The following is a 22,239-nucleotide window of genomic DNA, read 5'->3' as shown; positions in this document are numbered from 1 at the left end:
AACCACAATCAGGCTAACTTTATTCCCAAGTCTCTCACAGAAGAGAAACCAAAATAAATCTGTCCAGGAGTTCTGTCTATAAGTGACTTTACCCGTGTTTCCTTATTGTTTCCTGGGAGAAGATAAGGTCTTCTTGCATCGTCACTTCAACTGGACTGTACACTCTTACACTGCCATACCCCATCCCTCTCCCATCTTTTACTTTAGAAAATTCCTCCTAACATCTTGTCTCTAAGCACAGACGTTTATAAAGTCAATTCCTGTATTTTTTGTTTCTAAGATAGTTGTTTTTCTGCACTATTTTGGCTCTGCAGAGTACATCTTCCTTGTGGATTTATGCACAGCCTGTCCTTTGAAAGAATTAATAGCCTACCTGGTTGCCCATTCTCACTTACGTATTTTCACTACCTTTCCAATAAACATGATAAATTTATGAAACCCTTAACAGCTTACTAAGACAAAAGCAGCCACAGACATACACAATGTAACTTAAAGAAAAGATAAACAATGTTGTCTACCTTTGGTATAAAAATCACCTTGACTATTTAAAAATAATAAACATCAAGTAAGTATAATCTTCACTAACTGTACTCTTTGTTACCATTTTCTCTTCCCTTTCAACATACACTAAACAACAGTTAAATTAGTTTCACTGAGCTACTGTGTTAACAATGTAATAAAGAAAATTGTTGGTTTAAAAACAAATGTTTCCCAGGAAAATTAAAAATTAAAAAATTAAAAACACATAAATAAGTACATAAACATACTCTTCCTTTCAGTTCCTGAAAAAGATCTCATTTATTTGTTGATTACTACATGGCAAAACATAATTTTTTTTGTTAAACAGACGCATTAGCATTTGAGAAATGTTCAACATAAGCCATTTAAAAACGTAGTTTTCCTCCAGCAAATATTTAACTTAGTACAAAGTAATATTCGTGCTTTAAGGCAGATAACTTCGGAGGTTGGGGTTGCATTTCTATCCAGACGATCAATTTGCTGTATGAGTTTAGGGCCACCTCAAGTGAATCCAAAGAGAAGCATACAAGCGTTTCATGAAGAGCTTCAAACCAGAATTTCAGACAAGTATATCAGTAAAGTAAAAGCTGTTAATAGTTCAAGGAAGTAAGACACGGGCTATGAAGAACAGAAGCCAAACTTTAGAAAGACAGCACACTAAAACTCAGTTATTGCAGAAAATAGTACCACTGAGTTAAAATTCCTTTGCAGACCTACTCCTTAAAACCTCCACTCCAAGCTTCTCTCAGCAGTTTGTCAGCCCAGAGAAATCGGACCTGGTAGTCAACACTGAAACCTTTTCCTTATTTTTTTTTTCCTTTTCAAAAAGCTTAGCCCTAAGTCACCAAGTGTCAGACGAACGACACGAAGGCGACAAGTGCCTTTCCCGCCATCAAGTGTTACTGGTCTTCACCGACAAACACCTCAACAAGGAGTTTCCAGCCAACCCTCCTTCACAACACAGAGAACTAAAGGCAAGGGGGGCAGACGCGGCCCTTCTCACTCAGGGAGCCCAGACGAGGAGGAACCAGAACACCGGGGCCCCCCAGGGCTGTGCAGAGGGCGCCGAGACCCGCCGCCCTCGCCCGCGGGGGACCCCCGGGGCTGCCCCCCGAGCCGCCGCGCACCCGCCGGCCGCTCTCCCTCAGGCAGCTCCCGCGAGCGCCGACCTCTTCCCGCCGCCGCGGCCCGGTAGCGGCCGCGAGACAGTAAGACCCGCCCCTCCCCCAACGGCTCCGTCCCCCCGCGCGCGAGGCGGGCGCCAACCGCCGCTTACCCCGCCCCGCCCGCAGCGCTCTCCCGGCCCCGCACGCGGTCTGGCCCGGCCCGGCCGCTTCCGCCCCTTCCTGCGCGCGCGCCTCGCCGGGCCCCGCCCCGCCCCGCACACTTCCCCCCGCCTACAGGGTAGGGCGCGCGCCCGGAACTGCTGCCTCCGGGCTCTGGTTGCGCGGGGGGACCGGCGCGGCGGCGGACCCGGCTCCGGGCGGTGAGACGGCGGTGGCTGCCTCCGTCATCCTCCTCCTCCTCTCCGGTGAGAGCGCGGCGGGCGGCTCCGCGGGGGCGGACACGAATTTGCCAGGACCCGGGAAGAGGGGGTTTGGGAGGAGGCAGAGGGGAGCCCACACCACGCTTGGCGGCCGTTACACCTGGTCCCGGGGCGGGGCGAGCGCTGAGTCTCCCTGTGGCGCGGGGAGGGCCCGGGCGGAGCCGGCGGGGCGGGGAGGCGAGGCGAGGCGAGGCGAGGCGGCTGCGTTGGCCCTGTGGGTGCTGGCGCCCCTCCTGCCGGCGTCCGGAGGGACGGTCCCTCCTGAGCACACGGGCACACCCGGTGCCGCGGCCTTGAGGAAATCGGGCCAGGGCGGTAACGGGTACGGGAGGGTCCCCGGAGCCTTGTTTCGGGCTCTGCCAGGGCGAGAGCCAGTCGCGCCGCTCTGCCCAGGGCAGCGTGTCCGGCGGGTGCTTCCCGCTGAGGGCAGCGAGCCGTGTGGAGCCGCCCTCCCGCCTGCTCTGGGCGGGAGGCGCTGGGCCCTGGCGTTGGGCGGCGGTGCAGGCGGGCGCTGGGCCCTGGCCGGGCTCGGTGGTTGGCGCTGCGATGGCACGGGCAGGGGCAGGGGCAGCTCCGCCTTTGTCGTAGGGACTGGCCCCGGGCGCGGCTCCGAAACGAGGACGGCACTAGCCCGCGGGTGGGGACAGCGATTAGGAAGAAGCAGACCAAGCAGATAGAGGTGAGGTATGCGTAATACAGGGGATATAAGTTTCGACCATAGTATAGGATATTTTTTGATTAAAAGATGGTGGCGCTTTATTCTCTTAAGCATTTTATTTTTGAAGATTGACTTTCAGGTGAGAGGCCTTCCCTTCATTCTTACAGGAAATGTCAGGGAGAAATTTGCAGCAAGTATGTTGCAAAGGATTGGGTTGTGGCCTTGGTGTAATTCATTCAGAAATTCAGTTTTAACTAAAGTTTCGTTCCTCCACTGAGAAATCACCAGGAGGATGATGTCTAGGGAATTTGTAAAGTTGGTAAATTTCAGTAGTCACTGAATTAGGGAAAGGTGAAAAACAATAATGGAGGTATAATCAATTTACCAGTCCAATGAGCAGTGACATCTGTTTAAACAGCATCTTCAAGTCCATTTTTGCAGAATATTGAAACTTGGTGGTAGCAGGGAGTAGCAAATCTCAATTGCGTAGGTATGATTATCTCATTTACTTGAATAAATGTTTTTTATAAAACTGATTTTTGTGGCAACACAACTATTCATGAGGACAAAAACATTTTGTAGAAAGGTAAGGCAGACATAACAGGAAAAGGGCTTGATTAAACAGGGAACTCATGACAGAGCTCCAATGCAAAAAGGACGTATACAGGAGGTGGAAGTGGAGGCACAGGCTGCAAAGGACCAATATAGAAATATTGCCCAGGCATGTGGGGATGGTGTTAGGAAAGCCAAAGCTAAGCTAGATTTGAAACTAGCAAGAGATGTCAACAGTAACAAGATGCAGTTTATCAGGAAAAGGATACACAAGGAGAATATGATGAGGCTGCTGAGTGGGACAAGTGTGTTAGTGACAGCAGACAGAGGTAAGGGTGAGATAGTCAATGTCGTCTTTGCCTCAGACTTCACCAATAAGGTCTCCCAGGCCTTTTGCCACAAGGCAGGGTTAAAGGAGAGAAGGAACTACAAGTTGTGGAAGAGGATTGAAGCAGGGATTGTTTACCTGACAAGTCCGTGGGCCCAGGTGGACTGCATTCAAGGGTGCTGAGAGCTGACAGCATCTTTGTGAGCTACTCACTGTCATCTTTGAAAGGCCATGAGATTGGAGGAGATCCCTGAAGACTGGAGAAAGGCAAATCTTACATTAATCTTCAAAAAGGGCAAGAAGGACAATCCAGAGAACTACAGGCTGGTCAGCCTCACTCCTTCCACCTGTGGAAAGATCATGGAGGAAGCCAGTTGTAGGCATGAGAAGGAGTGGGTGGTGACTGGGGATAGGCAGCTTGGGATCTACCAAGGATAAATCATGCCTGACTGACTGGCTTGTGCTCTGTGACAAAATAACTAGATCTGAAGATGAAGGGAGAGTGTTGGATGTCATCTGCCATGGACTTAGAGGGACCTAATGGAAGCCTTTATATGCCTAAGAGGAGATTATTGAGAAGGTAGAGCCAGTCTTTCTACTCAGGTGCACTGTAGAGGAATGAGAGACAGCACGAGTTGGAACTTCCAATTTGAAGTAAGGAAATGAGGACAGTTAGGCATTCGGACTGGTTGCCCAGAAGGTTTGTCACATTCCTGTCTTTGGAGGTTTGCAAGATCCAACTGGACAAAGTCCTGGGCAAGCTGGTCTGAACTCGGTGTTGACTTTGCTTTGAGCAGGAGGTTGCACAGGGTGACCACTTGGGGTCACTTCCAAACTCAGTGATCCTATGATTCTTAAATAATGTTCTGTTTGTGAGGAGTAGGAAACAGCAAATATAGGGCAATAGTGTAATCTTAGAAATCTTGGATAAACAGGTTACTGTGATATTGATTGAAATGTTAATTTAAAAGTACAGTATAAAATATGCTGTAGAATAGAATGTAAAATGAAGGATACCAGTACTAGTAACTCCATAGTAGATGATTTTACTCCAGTCTTCTAAAATTCTTTGGAAAAGGTGTCAGATAAATAAGAACTGATTCATACAGTTGTTCTGGTTAGTACAGTTGTCGGGACTACTAAAGTGTGTGAGTTTTGAAATATCCCTCATGGGAGATAACTGAGAAATTATGTTGTCATGAATCAAGTCCTGATTAAGATGCTAAAACAAAAACTGAAAAGAGAAGTTCAGTTTTTCCTGCTTTTAAGTTTTTCCTTGATCTGCTTTATTAAGACTTACATTAAATGTGAAAGTGATCTGGAAAAGGCATTATTGTTAAATAAGCAAAATCTGCCACTATCAGAGTTATTAGATTAGTCAGGAAGAGAGTAAATCCTGAGGAACAGAAGAATTCAAAGAGGGGGAAAAAAAAGGTGAATTGATATTATGGTGGTAAGTGAAATTAATTATTGATGAACACAGTGCAGTGGAAGGAATTTTGTGCTACTGATTCATGTTACTGGGTTTTAAGTTAACTGCTACAGATGTTGAAGGTAGCTGAAAAGGATATGTGAGTGGAAGTCCTTTTAATCATCAGTGTCAGTGAAAAATAGAAGTATTGCTGAGTTTATAAAGAATGGGTTTGATAATAGCATTACAATATAAATCGAAGGTGTGCACTTTCTTGGAAAAATATCTTCAATTGTACACCTGTCTTAGAAAATAATAGAAATAGCAGTTCAGAAACAGACGGATGAAAATATGACCATATCTGAAAATCTAATGTAAGTAGATCCATTTAACTGAAAGTGATGATGAATAAGATAGTACTTGTGTAGGCATGCAAAATAATAGCTGGCAAATAAATACAAAGAAAGGGTCTCTTACACCCCAGAAATCTAATAAGTCTATTAAATTGGAAGACCACATAGTCTGTATAGTGATCAGTTAAGCTTGTATGTATTTGGCAGAAGACAATAGTATGCTCAAGAAATGAGAGACTCAAAAAATTCTTAGACATTTTAGGAATAACAACCCAGTAATTAACATTTTTTTCTTCCCACAGGGATTTAAACCACTTAGAGTAGTCTGCATTAGGAGGTTACTCCATGATTGTCCATTGTAGGATTTTTAATATTGTCTCACATACTTCAGAGAGTTTTGTGACTTTGTATTTGGTCTTGTCTGTCCATCATCAAACCGTTCTTATACAACAGTGAAGAAGCGTCAAACAGAGACCTAAGCTGAGAAAGGTGCTTTTAGGGCTGGGCTAATGGATTAATGCTTAGTTGCAAGCAGGCATGCTTGAATTCCTGTCCCTGCTCGACAAGTTGCCTATGTGTTCCCTTCAGTTACTGCTTTCTGCAAAACCAGTTCTGCTATGGGTTCAAGGATTATAACACAGCCCTCTAATCGCACAGCTGTGTTATCAAACTGCTACACAAAAGACAGTGTCATACTCACTTTTTCCTATTTCTTTTTCCTAAACAACATTTGAATTATTTTCTATACAAAGATTCCACTTTAACAAGAAAGTCAAGGAGTGCTCTAGTGCAGAATAACCTATGGCATCATTGTTAAAACACTGTACTATTCTTGCTTCAAGACTATCAAGTTGCTATATGCTGACTTCACCACCAGAGGAGCAGTTTATGAATGAAAACATGCATGAATGTAATTGGATCTTAGCTTTATAAGTATCAAACTACTGCTCTGATCTCTAAACAGCTGGAAAAGGCCACTACCAAAAGCAATAATTTGCTTTTTGGACCAGGCCAGTTATTGGTATTAGCCTGTTTGACAGTTGTGTTATTGTGGTTCAGTAAGGAGACCATATTTATCAATCTACTTTTTTCAGATGATACGATTTTTAAGACAGCTATTGATGTGTTCATCTTTCCATTAAATATACTTTCCTTCTTTAACTTAGAAATAGATTTTTTTGATTTGAAAATGTATGCCTAAACCAAGCATACTTGAACTGTTCAATAAGCCTAGTTCCCTCCCTTCTCATGAGAAATTTCTCGTGATATGTTAGTTATAACTGCATTAGCCTATGACATTATAATTTACCCTTGAGAACAGAAAAAGAATTCCTGCCATTTCATACGCAAATGAAAGAATAAATACAGAGAACCCTTCTGAAATTTGGATTTTAACAGTTCCTTTACAATAGATGTCTTTAAAAAGCTAGAGCTAGAAATAAATCTAGGAAGTCTTACCTTCAGAAAGATGAAAATTGAATTAGCATGCTTACACTTGTGCTCTAAATACTCCAGGCATCCTGAATTGGCTGCTAATGACTTTTGAGGCTACCTGTTCCTTACGTACACAAGTATCTATTCCTAGAAGAAGCCTCAGAAAAGAACTTAAAGGATTTTTTTTTTAACAGGAAATTGTTCCAAATTTCTGAAATTGGTGTTTTAATTCTACTGTTTTCATTCAAGAGGGGGTTTAGCAGAGTCCTAATTTAAGATTATATGGTACTGAAATTCAGAAGGCATATTCACAGAAAAAAAGAAATGGAAGAGATAACCTAACCACAGAACACAGGAGCAGCCTGAAAATTTATCAGCGGTAGATGCATAAAAAAGAGAATATCTGCTTTCCATGCACATTGAATTCACTTTTTGTAAACATCAGAGAGAGACTGAATTGTCTGGACGGGGCTTGCACCGCGGTCTCTGCTTGATCAGTGAAAAAGCAGAGTAACTGATGTGTAGTACTTACTAGCAGAAGTTCTATGGCCACCAGAAAATGATTTGACAAGTAGCAAAGATTAAGGAAGAGAGAAGAGGCTCTTGAAGAGGATTCTTAACTCTCTGCTGGGTCCATTGATAAAATCCCTATGAAGTCTACTGTATGTCAAACCCCTTGATGATCTCAGTCGAACGATTCTCTGGTGTCTCGTGAAAGCTCAGCATGAGATAAAGGTTCCTGGAGACTTCTAGGCAAGTGTTGAGGGAGCAGGCTGCCACTGCTGGTGTTTTGGCCAGAGAGGTAAAAGTTCACTGCCTTGAATATCAAAAGGAATTCATCAGACGAAGCCTTGGAAGCTCCAGCTGAAAAAACTGTCCAGGAAGTGCTTTTGAGCAGAACTGATGAAAGCCTTTTCAAGAATGTCTTCTAGATTACTGTATAAAAAAAAATAAAACATCCTGATGTGTTTCAAATGAGGTTTGAAGAGATTATTAACAATACCACTTCTCACCCATTTTGCAAAAGAGCAGGAAACTTCCCTTCCCATGTTATTTCTTAAATTAATAATTGTTAATTACTGATTAAGTTAGACAGCTATCTATTGTAGGGACAATTTCTGATGTAAATGCAGTTCCTTAGAGCTTTTGTTAAAGAAATTAACAGAGAAGGCTCCAGAGTGCAGGAACGTATTGCTATGAAGCAAACTTTTTTTTTAAATTCGTTCTAATCTTTTCCTCACTTTATTCCATTTACATTGACACTGTGGCATCTTAGAGCTCTGGATAGTCATTACTTGACATGAAAACCTAAGCTATCACAAGGGGACTTGGATAAATCACAATCTGAGTCATAAATTTTCTCATTGTTTCAGCTAAATTTAAGAATTGACAATATATTTTTTCAGATTTTTAATATATATATAAAATCATATACTAGGTGTTCTATATCTCTTATATTGTATGTTACAATGAGCTGTTCTTTTCAGAACTTTTCAAAAGTTAATTTTTCTACAGGTAAGAGATTTTTCTTTATTCTTAAATGAGCAATGAGATAGAAATCACTGTATGTGCAAATAATGGTAAGGAGAAGGTTAGTAATTGCTTTTCTTGAAGTTTACACTTACTTTGCGTACTTTTCAATATTCCATATGTATGGAATATCAAGAATATGGAATATTTGTTCCATTTATGTAAGTATGATGAGTTTAGTTTCTGAACATCAGATATGCCAAAGAACAAATTTGACATTGTTTCAAATGTAAAGCCATGTTCAAGTTCTGCAGTTCTGAGGTTCACAATTAGTCATCTTCTAATGATGATAATTAATTCACATATCATCCTTGCTGTGATTTAATATAATTTCATTTTACAAAAAAAAAAAGTCTTCGGTGAGATAGTTAGCCACATGCTGTTTGAGTTATGCTCCATATGAATAAAGTTGTCATTGCTTTTCTTTTCTCCCCCCCCGCCCCCTTCCTCCAAAGACACCACTATGGCTGCTACAGTGAACTTAGAGCTTGATCCCATTTTTTTGAAAGCCCTGGGCTTCTTGCATTCGAAGAGTAAGGACTCTGCTGAAAAGCTGAAAGCGCTTCTTGATGAGTCTTTGGCCAGAGGAACTGATTCAAGCTATCGTCCATCTCAGAAGGTATTGGTATTAGAGAGCATGGGTCATTTTTTTATGCCTTTTTAAAGCTTCTGCTGTTCCTAGTTCATCTTTTATAGCTGAAAAGTTAAAAGAGAATCAGAAATTGAGGAAAAAGAAAAAGTAATTATGGAATGTTCCATTGAATTGAAGTTAATGGGAAAAAAAAATCTCTTTACCTTGTTGGTGCATCAAGACCTGTAAAAGAGATATTCAACACTATATTGCAAGTGTCATGACTTTGTAATGGTACTTTCTGTATTCACTTCTGTATTGGGTTTGGTATTTTTGTTCGTAAGCTATCATACATGCTATCTAAGGTGAACTAAAATTACATATTTTTCCAGTTACAATCAAAGCTAAAAGGTCTTTAAAATGCAGATTATTTTTGCCACAGATAAATATGAAACAAAACAAGCTGTTTACTGATAAAGTTGGATCTCTTTTCTTGAAATTCTGTTGGTGAAGTCATATGAGAATGAAAAACACCAAATGGTTCAAAGCAGAAATGATTTGCAGGCTGACACCATTGCCATCCAATGGACAAACATTATTTTTCGTCTACTGAAAATCACTAAACACCTGCTAGAGAGAATATTTGAATCTGAGATTAGTGTATGGAAATAACCAAGCAGGGACATCCTCATATTGCTACGTATTGCCATATGGATAATGAGGTAGTGTTCTCCCCTAGGATGCCTAGAAGTCAGCCTGGTATGTTCTAATGATGGTCTGTATGCTGATACATTAGTAATATTTCATTTCTACGTGTACATGGTTCCGAATAACTAAAAGGCACTATTACTGCTACAGCATACATCATGCTTGTATTGTGTGGCCTAACTCCTTTCTATTCAAACTGTTAATTCCCTGAAACCTAAACTGCAGTTCCCTCTAACACAGGTCTCAAAACTCTCAGGAGCCCTCTATGTCAGAGCTCAAAGAAGCATTGGTTTGTGGTTTAAAGAGGAAGCAGGGAGCTGAATAATAGTGCAAAGAGGCTTGGGAAGCCAATTCTAATAACAGCTCGGCTGGTTGTCACCTGCCCTCAGGTGAGACTGAAGCTCAGGCCAGAGGAAGAAATCTTTTGTTCTCCTCTTTTCAGTGTGTCTCCAGTATCAGCTGGACTGCAAAGCTCAGAAATGGAAAAAAGTACAAGAATTCCCTTCCTTGCATTCTCAGGCTGCAGGATTAATTTGTGGTTGACCATGAAATCCAGGAATAGAGTAAGGAGCACAGGATTACCACAGTTGGGATGATAAGGAAATCCATTTCTGACTCTGGATGCAACAGGAAGTCAGCGAACTTGGAGGGGGCTGAAGCTCAGGGCTCAGGACCCATCCCAGTACACAGCAGAGAATTACTGCCTTCGTACCAAGCTGGGGGGGGGATACCTTGCTCATGCATTTTGCTGTGATTAATCACGCATTTACAGACTCACTTGCTTATTATCCATTGCTGACACTAATGTGTCATTAATAAGAACTATTGATTTCTGTTGAGGTCTAAATTTATTAATCTCGTAGGTGAATATGGACTGAGATTAAGCAGAGGTCAATATTCTTCTCTGTGAGGGAATGAAGTATTGATGTCTGGTGACATCAGATGTCAACTTATGTTTTCAGCTTATATTGGATTTTGTCCTCAGAACTATCTGAAAATTTATGTTCATTATCTCTTTGAATTCTAAAAGCAGAAAAGTTTTCCTTTTTAATTAATGTTCCAAAGAGGATCTGTCTTTGGAAAAGGAGCACCTTTTCCTCTGGAATTTGAGTGATAAGGGGAAGTTTTAATCATTGACTGCAGCTTAAACACACTAATTTGTCAATGTGATATGAAAATATTTAAGAAATGTTGGGAAAAAAAAGTCTATATATAGATGATCAATGTTGTATGACATGTTGTTTGCCTATCCTGTTATCTAACTAATTGCAGACTAAGAAGTAACTCAAGTGTAGGGTTTGCCTTCAATTTTTGTTTCTGTTTTTAGGAAGTAGAGCAACCAAAAGTATCTGTTGCCAAACCCATTTCCAGTAAGCAAGAGCCTAAAGCTTCTTCTAGTTTGCCTTCTGGCAACAACAATGGCAAGCCCACTGCATCAGAAAAGGTGAAAAAAGAAACAGAAAAGAGATCTGCTGATAAAGTAAGTAATTTTTGTTCTCTAATGAAATAGCTTGGTTAATAAACTTGAAGATGTTTTGGACAAAAGCTCTCTTTTTTTAACCTCTGTAAGTCAACTCATCTAATTGTGCATAGCCAGTGAGCTGCATTATCCCATCATGCTGCCATTTACACAATCCAACAAAAGTCTTGTTATAATTATTCTGTGAATATTTTCCCTGCTTATTGCAAGGGGGTTGGACTATGTGACCTTTACAGGTCCCTTCCAATCCAAACCGTTCTGTGATTCTATGTTTTAAATATCCTGATAATAAGAGGTTACTAAAATGTAGCAAGCTGAAATGTGGGATTCCCAAAACTTTTTCAAGGATTTTGAGGTGAAGTACAAAAAGTGGCCTTGAGCTGCTAGGTCATAAATATTTTGAAGAAAATATGTATCTAAGGAAAATATGTTGTGTGTATGCTGCGTAAAGTACACCTTATACTGCTAACCTAATTGTTCCAGTCATTTTCTCATTTTAATAATATCCATTAGCTTTTTGCATTTTCACATTCTGTGTATGTGTGTGTAATAGATAAAAGGGGATATCGCTGAAGGAGCTGATACACCAAAGAAGCCCAGACTAGAGAAGCAAGAGGCTCGTTCCTCTCCTATTACGGTTCAGACAAGCAAGGATTTATCCATGCCTGATTTATCCAGCTTTGAGGAAACCAGTGCTGATGACTTTGCCATGGAAATGGGATTAGCCTGTGTTGTTTGCAGGTAAGTCAACATTGCTTCACTGCAATTGTGTAGTTACCTTTTTTTTTTTTAATTGTGTACTATTGAGTTAATGCTTCCTGTAGTTTTTGTTCTGGAAATCACTTAAGCACATATACAAAATTAATACATTTAAGCATCCTTCATGAAGAAGAATGGTTTCTTGAAAATAGAACCTTTAATGAGAAAACCAACTTTTCTTCTTGAGGAAAGGGCAAGTGAAAAATAATAAAACTAGACATGATGCAAAACCTATCATGACAAATATTGACTTTTAATTATTGGAAAACAAGTTAAAATATTAATAGCTAATGATAAGCATTTTAAAAAAATCAGTTCTCTTCTGAAAACATTTTTTAGTGGCATTATTATGAGATCTGTATGTGTTGCTCCTCTTTTCATAATCACTTGACATTAGTTTACACATAGCCATGTTTTTTCAGTTAACTGTAAATATATCTTGCAGTCAAGACAGGTTCTTTTTACTTTTCAGTAAGGGCTCTAAAATTGAATCTTAGTAACATTCTGCTAAACAGTACATTTAGTGTTAACAGAAGTATAAAATTCACTTTTGAATATCCACCCTGGCATCAAATCACTCAAATCAGGATTTGGTTTCACAGATGATTTATGTCATTCTAAGTCCCCACTGCTGCCAAAAGGAACAGTTTGGCTCTCCCAATTGTACCTCCTTCCCTGTCCTCTTTAGGGGGTGTATTGCCCACACAGGTTTGTGATCAGCTGAATCAGCTCTCCACTTGGGTTTTCCAGTAGGTTTAGGTTTCAGGCAGCTTAGTGAGTGTAAATGCTTATGCTGGCACGTGTGTGGATGCAGGAATGTAGAGCCAGGACAGAGATGAAGGTGGGACTGGCCTTTTGGTAGCATTATATATTTTTAGCTCAGCTTAAGCCAGTTGGGAAACTGTGCTTTATAACTTTGTTCTTCAGTCATTTCCGTGGTCATTCCTGTTGTGCAGATAAGGAGATGTCTTCAGTACATGGAGGATAAATTTCCATTGTTACAGCTAATTATACTGTTAACCAATTTTGAACTGATGAGATTTCATGTCATATTATTCCAATGCGTTAGCTCAAATGTTTAATTTCTTATTATAGACATCGAAAAAGGAAGAACAGTTAAAACATTTGAAGTATGAAATAAATATTTCAATTTTACCTTTCTTCCTGCAAATTCCATTTCTGCTGTCTCCTAAAGGGGCAAAGCCCTGTTCAGCAGTATGTTAAAATGCTACTAAAAACCGTATGGTATTAACTTACTTGGCAGGAGGGGATAAAGAAAAGTTTTTTTTTTAGACAGTCTTGAGCTGCTGTGGATTATTAATTCTGCATCTTCCCTGGCAAAGGAAGACATGTACAAGCATAATGAGAAATGCCTGCAAAGTAAAGAAAGAAAATGCAACTACTGTGCCTAGCGTGGCCAAGACTTTGCTTTGAAAAGCATAGGCCAGGTATGTGGTTCCATTAGCTGTTCCACAATCAATTTTTAACCCATCTGCTGAAGATGTTGCTTCTAGCTAATCGTGGTCACAAATTCATAGTGCTCTTCCAAAAAAATGCATCTATCCTGGCTAACTAAAATAGCTCTCATTAAGCTGATGCCAGAGGGAGGGAGAAGGACATCAGGGAAAGAAGCAACCCATTAGAGAGGGGATGGCAACAGTCACCCAACGCTCAGGGTTTGTTTTTATTTTACGTGAAACCTGCTGGAACTGATGTCATGTGGTTCTCAATCTCCAGCTCATGCCAGACAGGATGTTTTTCAGAGTACTCGTGCTTCAGACTTTCTGAATCCAACACATTGGTTAGACAGTATTCCACTCTTGACTGCTCAGCTCTCAATGTGTGGGCCCGTTTTCGGGTTGGCCATCTTGAGCCAAAATAATAACATCCCAGTACATATGAAATATAAAAGCACTGGATACTCTGGAAAATAACTCAAATATTAATAGTATTTAGAAACTGACATCTTTTAATAACTCAATCAATTGTGAATGAAAACACCATGTCCAATTGTAGAGTAGGTGGGGTTCATAGCCAAAGGGTTTAAATTTATATTGCTTAAGAAGACAAATTAACAACAAGAACCCAGCTGTGGGTTCAGAAAAGCAAAAGAGTGCATTTGAATATTAACTATTCCTTTCTTGTAGATGTAAAAACTGAAGTAGACACATTAAATATTTGTTCAAGATTTGCTAAGTGTCAAATGTATTTTCACAGTGACTAGGAGTATTGAACATTGATGCCTGTGGTCATTTTCTTCTTGTTCTTTTATACCAAGTCAGGCATAAGGAGAAGAGGGAGTATTAAAATAACTTCACCCTCTCCAATACCTGCAGATGTTAGAAAAACAGTTACATGGCTAGTAACTACGTATATGGCTCCTCAGTTATATGAAGAAGAAATACTACATGCAGTTTGCAGGTGATAGTGAACTCTGTCTCTCAAAAAACCCAAAACATATGTCTTTAAAAAAGCCTGGTTTTGAAAGAACAACCTTATTTTTTATAAATAATTTTTGTTTGTTTTCTGAAGGTAAAAAAATCATTCAGTTTGTTTCTTCGGTTATCATATAATTTAAAAATAAGTCTGGTTTAACTTGTTTCTGGCCATGAAGAGTTCATGTTTTTTTAATCAGGCTGGGATTGTTCTTTGTAATTTTAAAATAGCGTGGGTCTCCTCCCTTGAGACATGGGGTTGAAACATCACTGGTTTCTTCTGACCCAGTTTATTTAGGAATAACAAACAAAATGGCTTTTGAAATATCCTGCATATAAAATAATGGGTCCTGGAATTTCAGAAAGGTCTCTCCCTCTGTTTTTAAATAGCCCATTTAAAAGAGAAATATTTCTTAGAAAATGTTCTAGTATCCATATGGACAATACCTTCAGACTTCATTTTTCTGTTATATAAAGAAATAAGGTATTACCTTTCCCCACCCATCTACAAATAGAGTTTCCATGGTTACCTGGGTACCTGCTCCTCGGGGATATGAGCAAAAGCAGCTTAGCAATTAAATAGCCTGATTTGTCATCTGAAGGAAGAAATTATTAGGAAAATGGTATTTGGCTAATTCACAGACATACTCCCAGTCATGTGTATATCACTAATTTGTCATTTATACAGCATGATTACTTTCACCAGAGGCCCATGCAAAATTAAGTCCTCATCACCAGCTTACATGTTTGCTTCAAGGCAGGACTGCACTGTTAATCCTCTCTATTCCATCTTTCCATGATTCTGGTATTATCTCGAATTCCAAGTGTCTGTTTGTGTAGTAAGGACCAAAAGGATGGGTAATAAAACATCTTTAAAGTAGTGCACAGCTTGGATGATGATGCTTTTAAATCATGTAGCAGAAAGCGCTCTTACAGGCTTGTCATTGAGAAATTATTTGTTCTTGAGCTGTATTGCTCTACAGCTTACAGCAAAATTATCCAAATGTAAACTAGGCCTTCATATGCTAATATAATGAGGAAGTCATAATTGGTATACAGTGAGGTATCCATAAAATGCCTAGGTGAAGCAAAGCAGGTGAGACATTTCTAATCTAAAAATCAAACAGGGAAATCAAGTGTCATATACACATGTTTAATAGTATAGAAGTTTTAGGTTTTCTTGAATGAAATTACCTTTAAAAATACAAAATTTCCAAAATACTTGTTAGGAAGAACTCATACAGGAAGAAAAGGAATACATTTCATTTGCCACAGGTAGAAAATATACATGAAAGCAAAAATATTTTTAGTTTTTTATCTTAAGCCTTGCAAAATTTGCAACAATTGGATAATCCTTTAAGTGCTTTCTCCCATAATCTGTTCTTAACTATTTGCTTTGCAGGCAAATGACAGTTATTTCTGGGAATCAGCTAGTGGAGTGTCAGGAGTGCCATAATCTTTACCACCAGGATTGCCATAAACCTCAAGTGACAGACAAGGAAGCAAATGATCCTCGACTTGTGTGGTATTGTGCCCGCTGTACCAGGCAGATGAAGAGAATGGTAGGAGTCAGTTTTTGTATGAGCACTATTTGAATACAGCAGGCTGTTTCCAATATGTGAGAGTATTTTATGGGTTGCAGAAATCTTTGGAAGCATGTTGGAGAACCATTTTTCTCAGCAGTGCTTCCCTTGCTGCAGCTGTGTTTTTTAATGTAGCATCTCAAAGACTATTCTGTAATGTGCTTCTTAGTTTTCTAAAAAGCAGAAGTTGAGTGAAGAAGAGTGAAATAGGATTATTTCCTACTTGGTAAGCAGCAGTAAGCAGCAAAAACTTTTTATGATACTCAGCTTTTAGCACATGTCTACCAAATAGCCCTACAGTTTTAGTTTTCTTCTGAGCTTTGGACATGAATGGTTGTTTTCCTGTGAGACAAGACTGCAAATTTCGGTCCAGATCTTAAGTGCTAAGTGTTCTCAGGCTCAATGATAAGCTAAGGGTAGCACATTCCAGGAAAAAATCCCTTTATTTTGATTGATCTGCGTGTTAATTTCTTGACTAAACAGACCGATTATTCCTGATGGAATCCCACTCATCTCATTATTAGAAACAAACATCAGAGTAAGAAAGCATCTTTGGGTGCATGAAACATGAACCATTAGTTCGCACAACTTTAGATATGACATTTTAAAATCAAACCCTTTTATACAGCAGAAAATGTGTTCTGTTTTGGAACTGTTCTATGATAACTTAGCAAATTGTTATCTGTTGAAATGGCTCTACTAAGAAACAAGAAAAGAAGGCAATGTAAGATCCTGGCCTAGGAGTTATCATCACTGACTGAAGTACATGATTATTCTGATGATCATCAGGCGTTTGAACTCAGAGGAGTGTTTGCTTGAGGTCAGTTATTGCACAGGATAGCCATTGCAGCCATTCAACATCTGCCTTCAATATGCCCTTTCCTTTTTTTGTTTAAGCATAAATTCTACCATTTTACCTGCCACTTCTTAGCAGACTCTTGCAGCCAGCATCCTAGTACTGCTGGATTATGTCCCTGTCTTCCTCAAGTTCACCTGTCTTTGCCTTATTTCTGTGAAAGCCCAGTGCTTTCCTGTTCCCTGAGTGTCAACACTGCCGTTCTTTCCACGCTGAAATAGCAAGTCCTATTCAGTTCGCTTTTTGGCTGGACTCTGTCCACAGTATCATTCTCAGCACTACCTCCACATCCCCTATTACCTTATTTCTCAGGCACTGTTCAGCTTGAAATTGTAAAGGCTAGATTGCAATCTGATAATGCTCATGCTTTTTGTTAACAGTCAAAACAGTCAATGTTATGGGCCCATAACTAATTTGGGGGGGGGGGGGGGTTCCTATAACTTATACAGGCTCAGAAGACACAAAAACCGCCTCAAAAACCAGCTCCTGCAGTGGTTTCAGTTGCACCAGCTGTGAAGGATCCATTGGTCAAGAAGCCAGAAATTAAGTTAAAACCTGAGACCCCACCAACTTTTCTAGCATTCAAGAGAACAGAAGTCAAGGTAATGTAGTTTAAATTTTCCAGAGGAAGAGTTTACATTTCACTGCATATATCATCATTCTTTCAATCAGACCAATCTTTTCTCACAAGAACCATGAATGAAAATAGTCTGCTATACTATGTGTACTGAGTAGTACCATAGCATAGTGGTTTTGCATTAAGACTAAAAGAGTGGGGAAAAAAAACCCTCAATTCAACTGTAAGTCCCTAAAGCGTCCAGCTCTTGACTATGTTTTTATGTTACAAGGGAGAGAATAGAATTTACTCTAATTTTTTTAATGATATTTTATACAAGTAGAAATCCTCATAAATGTGCGCTAGCAGCCCAGAAAGCCAAGTGCATCCTGGGCTGCATCAAAAGAAATGTGGCCAGCAGGTTGAGAGAGGTGATTCTCCCCCTCTACTTGGCTCTTGTGAGATCCCACCTGGAGTACTGCATTCAGCTCTGGGGCCCTATAGTACTTAAAGGGGGCCTACAGGAAAGATGGGGAGGGACTCTTTATCAGGGAGTGTAGTGACAGGACAAGGGGTAATGGTTTTAAACTGAAAGAGGGTAGATTTAGATTAGATATTAGTAAGAAATTCTTTACTGTGAGGGTGGTGAGACACTGGAAGAGGTTGCCAAGAGAAGTTGTGAATGCCCTGTCCCTGGAAGTGTTCAAGGCCAGGTTGGATGAGGCTTTGAGCAACCTGGTCTAGTGGAAGGTTTCCCTGCCCATGGCGGGGGCGGGGGGGGGGTTGGAACTAGATGATCTGTAAGGTCCCTTCCAACCCAAGCCATTCTATGATTCTGTGAATTGTATAAAAGATATCATTTGCTCTCTGTGGTCAAGTAACACATGCGCATTTTGATAGTTAGAAGGCTTCTCCTCGTGATAATAGGGAAACTCTTGCTGACTCTGTGAGATCTAATTTAGGAGGCTGCTGCTTCTTAGGTATGTTGCCTCATGTTTCTATTTCTCCAAGTTATTTAATAAATATTGTCACAAGTTGGTCAAAGGTATTAAACCAGAAACAGTGTAATAAATAACATAGTAGTCTAACAAAGCATGACCCTTACCTAGAAAAACACAGCTTTAACTCAGAATCAAGGCAATTATTCATGTGCTCAAAGTTACGTTTGCCATTGCTGTGCCTGGGTGCAAACCATCATGAACAGTATGATGGCTATTGCTCAAGCGCTTACACTTGTGAATAACTTTTTTCACCTCAGCAGCGTTATTTATGTGCCTAAGCAGGTTGTAAGAGTGAGGCCCCATTTCATCCATCATCTTTACTGTTTAGAAACTGGATATCTTATAGAAGGGTTATTATTTGAATAGAGGGTTTTAATTTCTGTTTTGACTCTGCTGTTTGATATAACTCTGGTTTAATTAATGTGTATTATCCCCCTCTGAAAACTGGGGATTATAGAGTTTAAGGCGTGGGAATTGCAGTTAATGTGTACAGCGCTTTGCAGGCAAGGAAAACTTTGTTTGTAGGAGGCTGGTATTTTGCAGTACCTGAATGGGAAGACTACAGGAAAGAAGTCCAGTGACTTTTTTTATTATTATTTATTTATTTATTTATTTTTAGAAAATTGTATCTATGGTACAGGGTGTTAAGAACCAAGAGGAGGGAAGGGAAGGAAAGGAAAAAGTTTAAACACTGCTACTTTGACCAAAAGACTAATAAATGAATACTTAATTGCTCAGTGTCTGATTTTTGTCTGAGCATCTGTCATCTTGTTAAAAAGTGACACCAGGTAACGACAGTAAACAATAAAAGGTGGTGGCTTGCGTCCCTTTTTTTTTATACTTCAGAAATTTGGGCTTTTTGTAGTTACTTCAGTTAAACCATCTTTTAGAGTTTATGGGGGGATCACAATGCTGTATGATGGCCTGCTAGCTGTATAGAAGAAAGGGAAGAAAAGGTAATATTGGTTTTATGTGGCTGGGAAGTTAAAAGTTGGCTGCACCTGGCATCCTTTCCTTTTCTTGTTAATACTTTTAACTGTAGTGACCAGTGATGAAATATTGTCCATTGGGTGTTCTGGGAAAAGAACTGAAACAGAGGCTCAATCTATTCCTGCTGTGATGTGTTACACAAATAGATGCTACTATAATAAGAATGCTTTATTTATTTTAGACCTCAGCAGCAATTTCGGGGAACTCAGCCAGTACAAGTGTTTCCTCTTCAGCAACCAGTGGCCTTACAGGATGGGCTGCTTTTGCAGCCAAAACCTCCTCTGCCAATCCATCAACTGCCAAACTGGGATCAACAGCACAGAGCACCGGTGGGAAACCTGCAGCTTCTTCAAATAACCAGAAACCTGTGGGTTTGTCAGGGTTGGCAACTTCCAAAACAGGACTAGGGACAAAATTAGCTTCTGCCAACAACAGCACAAACCCGGTTCAGCTGAAACCTCCTCCACCTTTGACACTGGGGAAAACCACTCTTAGCCGTTCAGTAAGCAGTGACAATGTCAGCAAAGTAGGTCTTCCTAGTCCCAGCAGTACTGCACCAAGCACCAGCAGCCAGGTGAGCAGTGGGAATGGCAACAGTGGGACTGTGGGTAACAGTGGGAGCAGCACAAGTAAAACCACGACAGATACTGGTAATCAGTCAACCTCCTTAAAAGGCCCGACTTCTCAGGAATCTCAGCTCAATGCTATGAAAAGGTTACAAATGGTCAAGAAGAAGGCTGCTCAAAAGAAACTCAAGAAGTAGTATGGCTGCTTGCTAATTTTGTTCGTTGTGTTGTGTGAAACAGCAGCATTGGTGTTCTTCTTAAAGAAAATCCCCCAGTTACTGGACTGAAACAGTAGTTACATCAGGGAAGCCCAAAACCTATGTTATACAGGAGGTCAAACTTCGATAATCCTCGTATTCCTTCTGACTTTGCAAATCTATGAATTGAATATGTTGGAGGAATTCCCTGTTATATGCTCCTGTTTTTTAGCTCAAAGCACTGAAACTTGAAATTGTAAAAGTTGGGTATTTTGGAGTATAAAAAAACAGATTTATGTGGACACTTAATAAATTGAATTTACTGAAATTGTCATTCTTAAACGTTATTAATAAAAGTAGTATTAATCTGGGAAATCATTGCTGCTTTTCTTTCACCCCATTTTCCAATACTTAAAATACTTCACGTGTTCGGAGTTGTCTATATTGTGCAGAGTTAATGAAGTTTATCCCAAATTATACAGTTCCTTAGGGAAAAAATATATTTTCTTTTAAACAGTTTCAAAAATTAACTGTTAAACAACATATTCTATTTCAACTGAGAATTTTAAGTGGCCTGTTTTGTTTTTATACAGTGAGAAATTTCATGGGTTGTGGAGGTGATATAATTCTCTGAGGGAGGAGAAAAGAGCATTGGCAGAAGATAAATGGCCCCTAACCTGTAAAAAGAGCGGAAGAGAGCCAAAACAGTGTTTTCAAGCTTTCTTAATCTGTAAAGAACCTTGATATTGTCCTGTTGAATATGAATGGAAAATAAGTGGTAGACAGTGTATATTTTAATTAAAAGCGCAGTCCGATTGAACCACATTGTTTTGATGATGTGAGAGAGGGAAAAATAGAAGAAAATGAAGGGAATTGTCTTAGGTGTCAATAAGTTAGCTTCTTTTCTGGCACACCTGAAACACATCAGACTTTTTGATCACCTAAGTATTCCATGCTGTTAAGTATTGCTATAAAATTCACAAGCCTTGCATGTGTCAAAGTAGTATTGCCTGCCAACCTATCTTGGAAAATGAAGCCTCTAGTCTCTTAACTGTTCTACCATAGCCCATATGATTATTATTTAAAATTACTGCTTTCCTATACGAGGAAGTAGCAAAGGCAGAAATCTCTTTAGTAGTTAATGACAGTGTTGGTAGATAAAAACCCTTTTCTAGCCCTGTCAGCTAGTTTCTAATGGGGGAGAGGGGAGGGAAGGAGGGAGGGGTTTGTTTCTTTTTTAAAAATGTCTATTACAGAGTTTTGAAATCAGCTGGAAAACCTTTTCCAGCAATTTCTGTAGGAGATGGAAACAGAAGTAGATGCATACAATTGCATGTCTGTCTTCATGATACTTAAAGTAGCAAATGGATTGTGTATATTCTAAAAGTTCAATTTCTTTCCCCTTCCCTTCAGTGATTTGTATTTCAGAGGGAATACTCTGCTCATGCATGCTTTCCCAAATCTGCTGGAAGACCCTGTATTTGAATTTACTAGAAATGTTACAGAACTTCTTCTAACTGGGTATTGGCACTGGATCTTTCAAGGCTTGTATGTAAATGGGTTCAAGCCTGGGGAAAAGGGTTGGATTTCCAGATGCAATTTGGAGAGAAGGCCAGGGCATGTTGGAGATTTAGAAGAGTCTTAAGATTATAGAAAGTTGATTCCAATCTCCTGGCTGCAAAAACATATTCACAAAGAAATGCTAGGACACAGACCCTACCCAGCTGTATTATGGTACCTGTTTTATCCCTTGAGTTGTAATTAGATAGAGGAAAAACTACAAACCACCACACCAGTTCTGATGTTGCACAGTGTCGGATTCGTATTAATCCTAAGACCTGTGGCAAGCTCCCTACTTGGGTTTCAGGTCGGCTAGCCTGCCAACAGTGTCTGAAGGTGCAAGGGCCAGGGTCTGGAATTTGGGAGACCAAGTATTAGGATCCATGTAACCCGGAATGGGGATCCTAATATGTCACTGTCCCTCCCATAGCATGCATGGGACAAAGGGTTTATTTGATTTGGGCAGGGGGCAGAGGTATTCAGAAACCCTCTTCCTTTCTCCTCAACTCACAGACTTTCTTTTTTCCCCTCTACTAGTTCCTTTGTGGATTTGCAAGTATCTGAAATAGTGATACAAGGTATGTTAGCTGTGAAAACAGCTGTAAAAATATTTGTAATAGCATAGATTTTCAAATAGAAAAGGTTG

At 40.0% G+C, this 22,239-nt stretch overlaps 2 protein-coding genes across 7 annotated transcripts in view; one reads left to right on the top strand and one right to left on the bottom strand.

The window, feature by feature from the left end:
- The window catches only part of GSTCD (glutathione S-transferase C-terminal domain containing), a 76,285-nt gene extending 74,407 nt beyond the window's left edge, over nt 1–1,878 (bottom strand). For 2 of the 5 annotated variants that reach the window (XM_075500671.1, XM_075500676.1), the window contains exon 1: nt 1,796–1,878. The gene's annotated coding sequence lies outside the window, so the exon portion shown is untranslated. Of the gene's footprint in view, nt 1–92; nt 1,495–1,522; nt 1,652–1,795 lie in introns of those variants that run through there. The other 3 variants (XM_075500675.1, XM_075500673.1, XM_075500672.1) reach the window with 3 other exon arrangements.
- A 392-nt stretch (nt 1,879–2,270) lies between these two features.
- Nucleotides 2,271–20,419, top strand: INTS12 (integrator complex subunit 12). Of its 2 annotated transcripts, none has more exons than XM_075500677.1 (7): nt 2,271–2,744; nt 8,787–8,950; nt 10,938–11,090; nt 11,644–11,831; nt 15,687–15,846; nt 17,173–17,325; nt 19,452–20,419. In XM_075500677.1, the coding sequence occupies exons 2-7, from the start codon at nt 8,795–8,797 to the stop codon at nt 20,031–20,033; spliced, it is 1,392 nt and encodes a 463-aa protein (XP_075356792.1). In that variant the 5' UTR covers nt 2,271–2,744; nt 8,787–8,794; the 3' UTR covers nt 20,034–20,419. The 2 variants fall into 2 exon arrangements, with proteins under 2 accessions (XP_075356792.1, XP_075356793.1); XM_075500678.1 differs by having other exon boundaries at nt 2,271–2,749.
- The last annotated feature ends 1,820 nt before the right edge of the window (nt 20,420–22,239 follow it).

Source organism: Mycteria americana, chromosome 4 (assembly GCF_035582795.1).
Source record: "Mycteria americana isolate JAX WOST 10 ecotype Jacksonville Zoo and Gardens chromosome 4, USCA_MyAme_1.0, whole genome shotgun sequence".
Lineage (NCBI taxonomy): Eukaryota > Metazoa > Chordata > Aves > Ciconiiformes > Ciconiidae > Mycteria > Mycteria americana.
Note: the sequence above shows the minus strand (reverse complement) of the source record. Positions and strands in the feature narration are given on the sequence as shown.

Coding starts and splice junctions, on each gene's coding strand:
- INTS12 (XM_075500677.1), top strand. CDS start 8,795: ATGGCTGCTACAGTGAACTTAGAGCTTGATCCCATTTTTTTGAAAGCC. Junction 8,951..10,937: donor GCTATCGTCCATCTCAGAAG/GTATTGGTATTA, acceptor TTCTGTTTTTAG/GAAGTAGAGCAACCAAAAGT. Junction 15,847..17,172: donor CCAGGCAGATGAAGAGAATG/GTAGGAGTCAGT, acceptor TAACTTATACAG/GCTCAGAAGACACAAAAACC.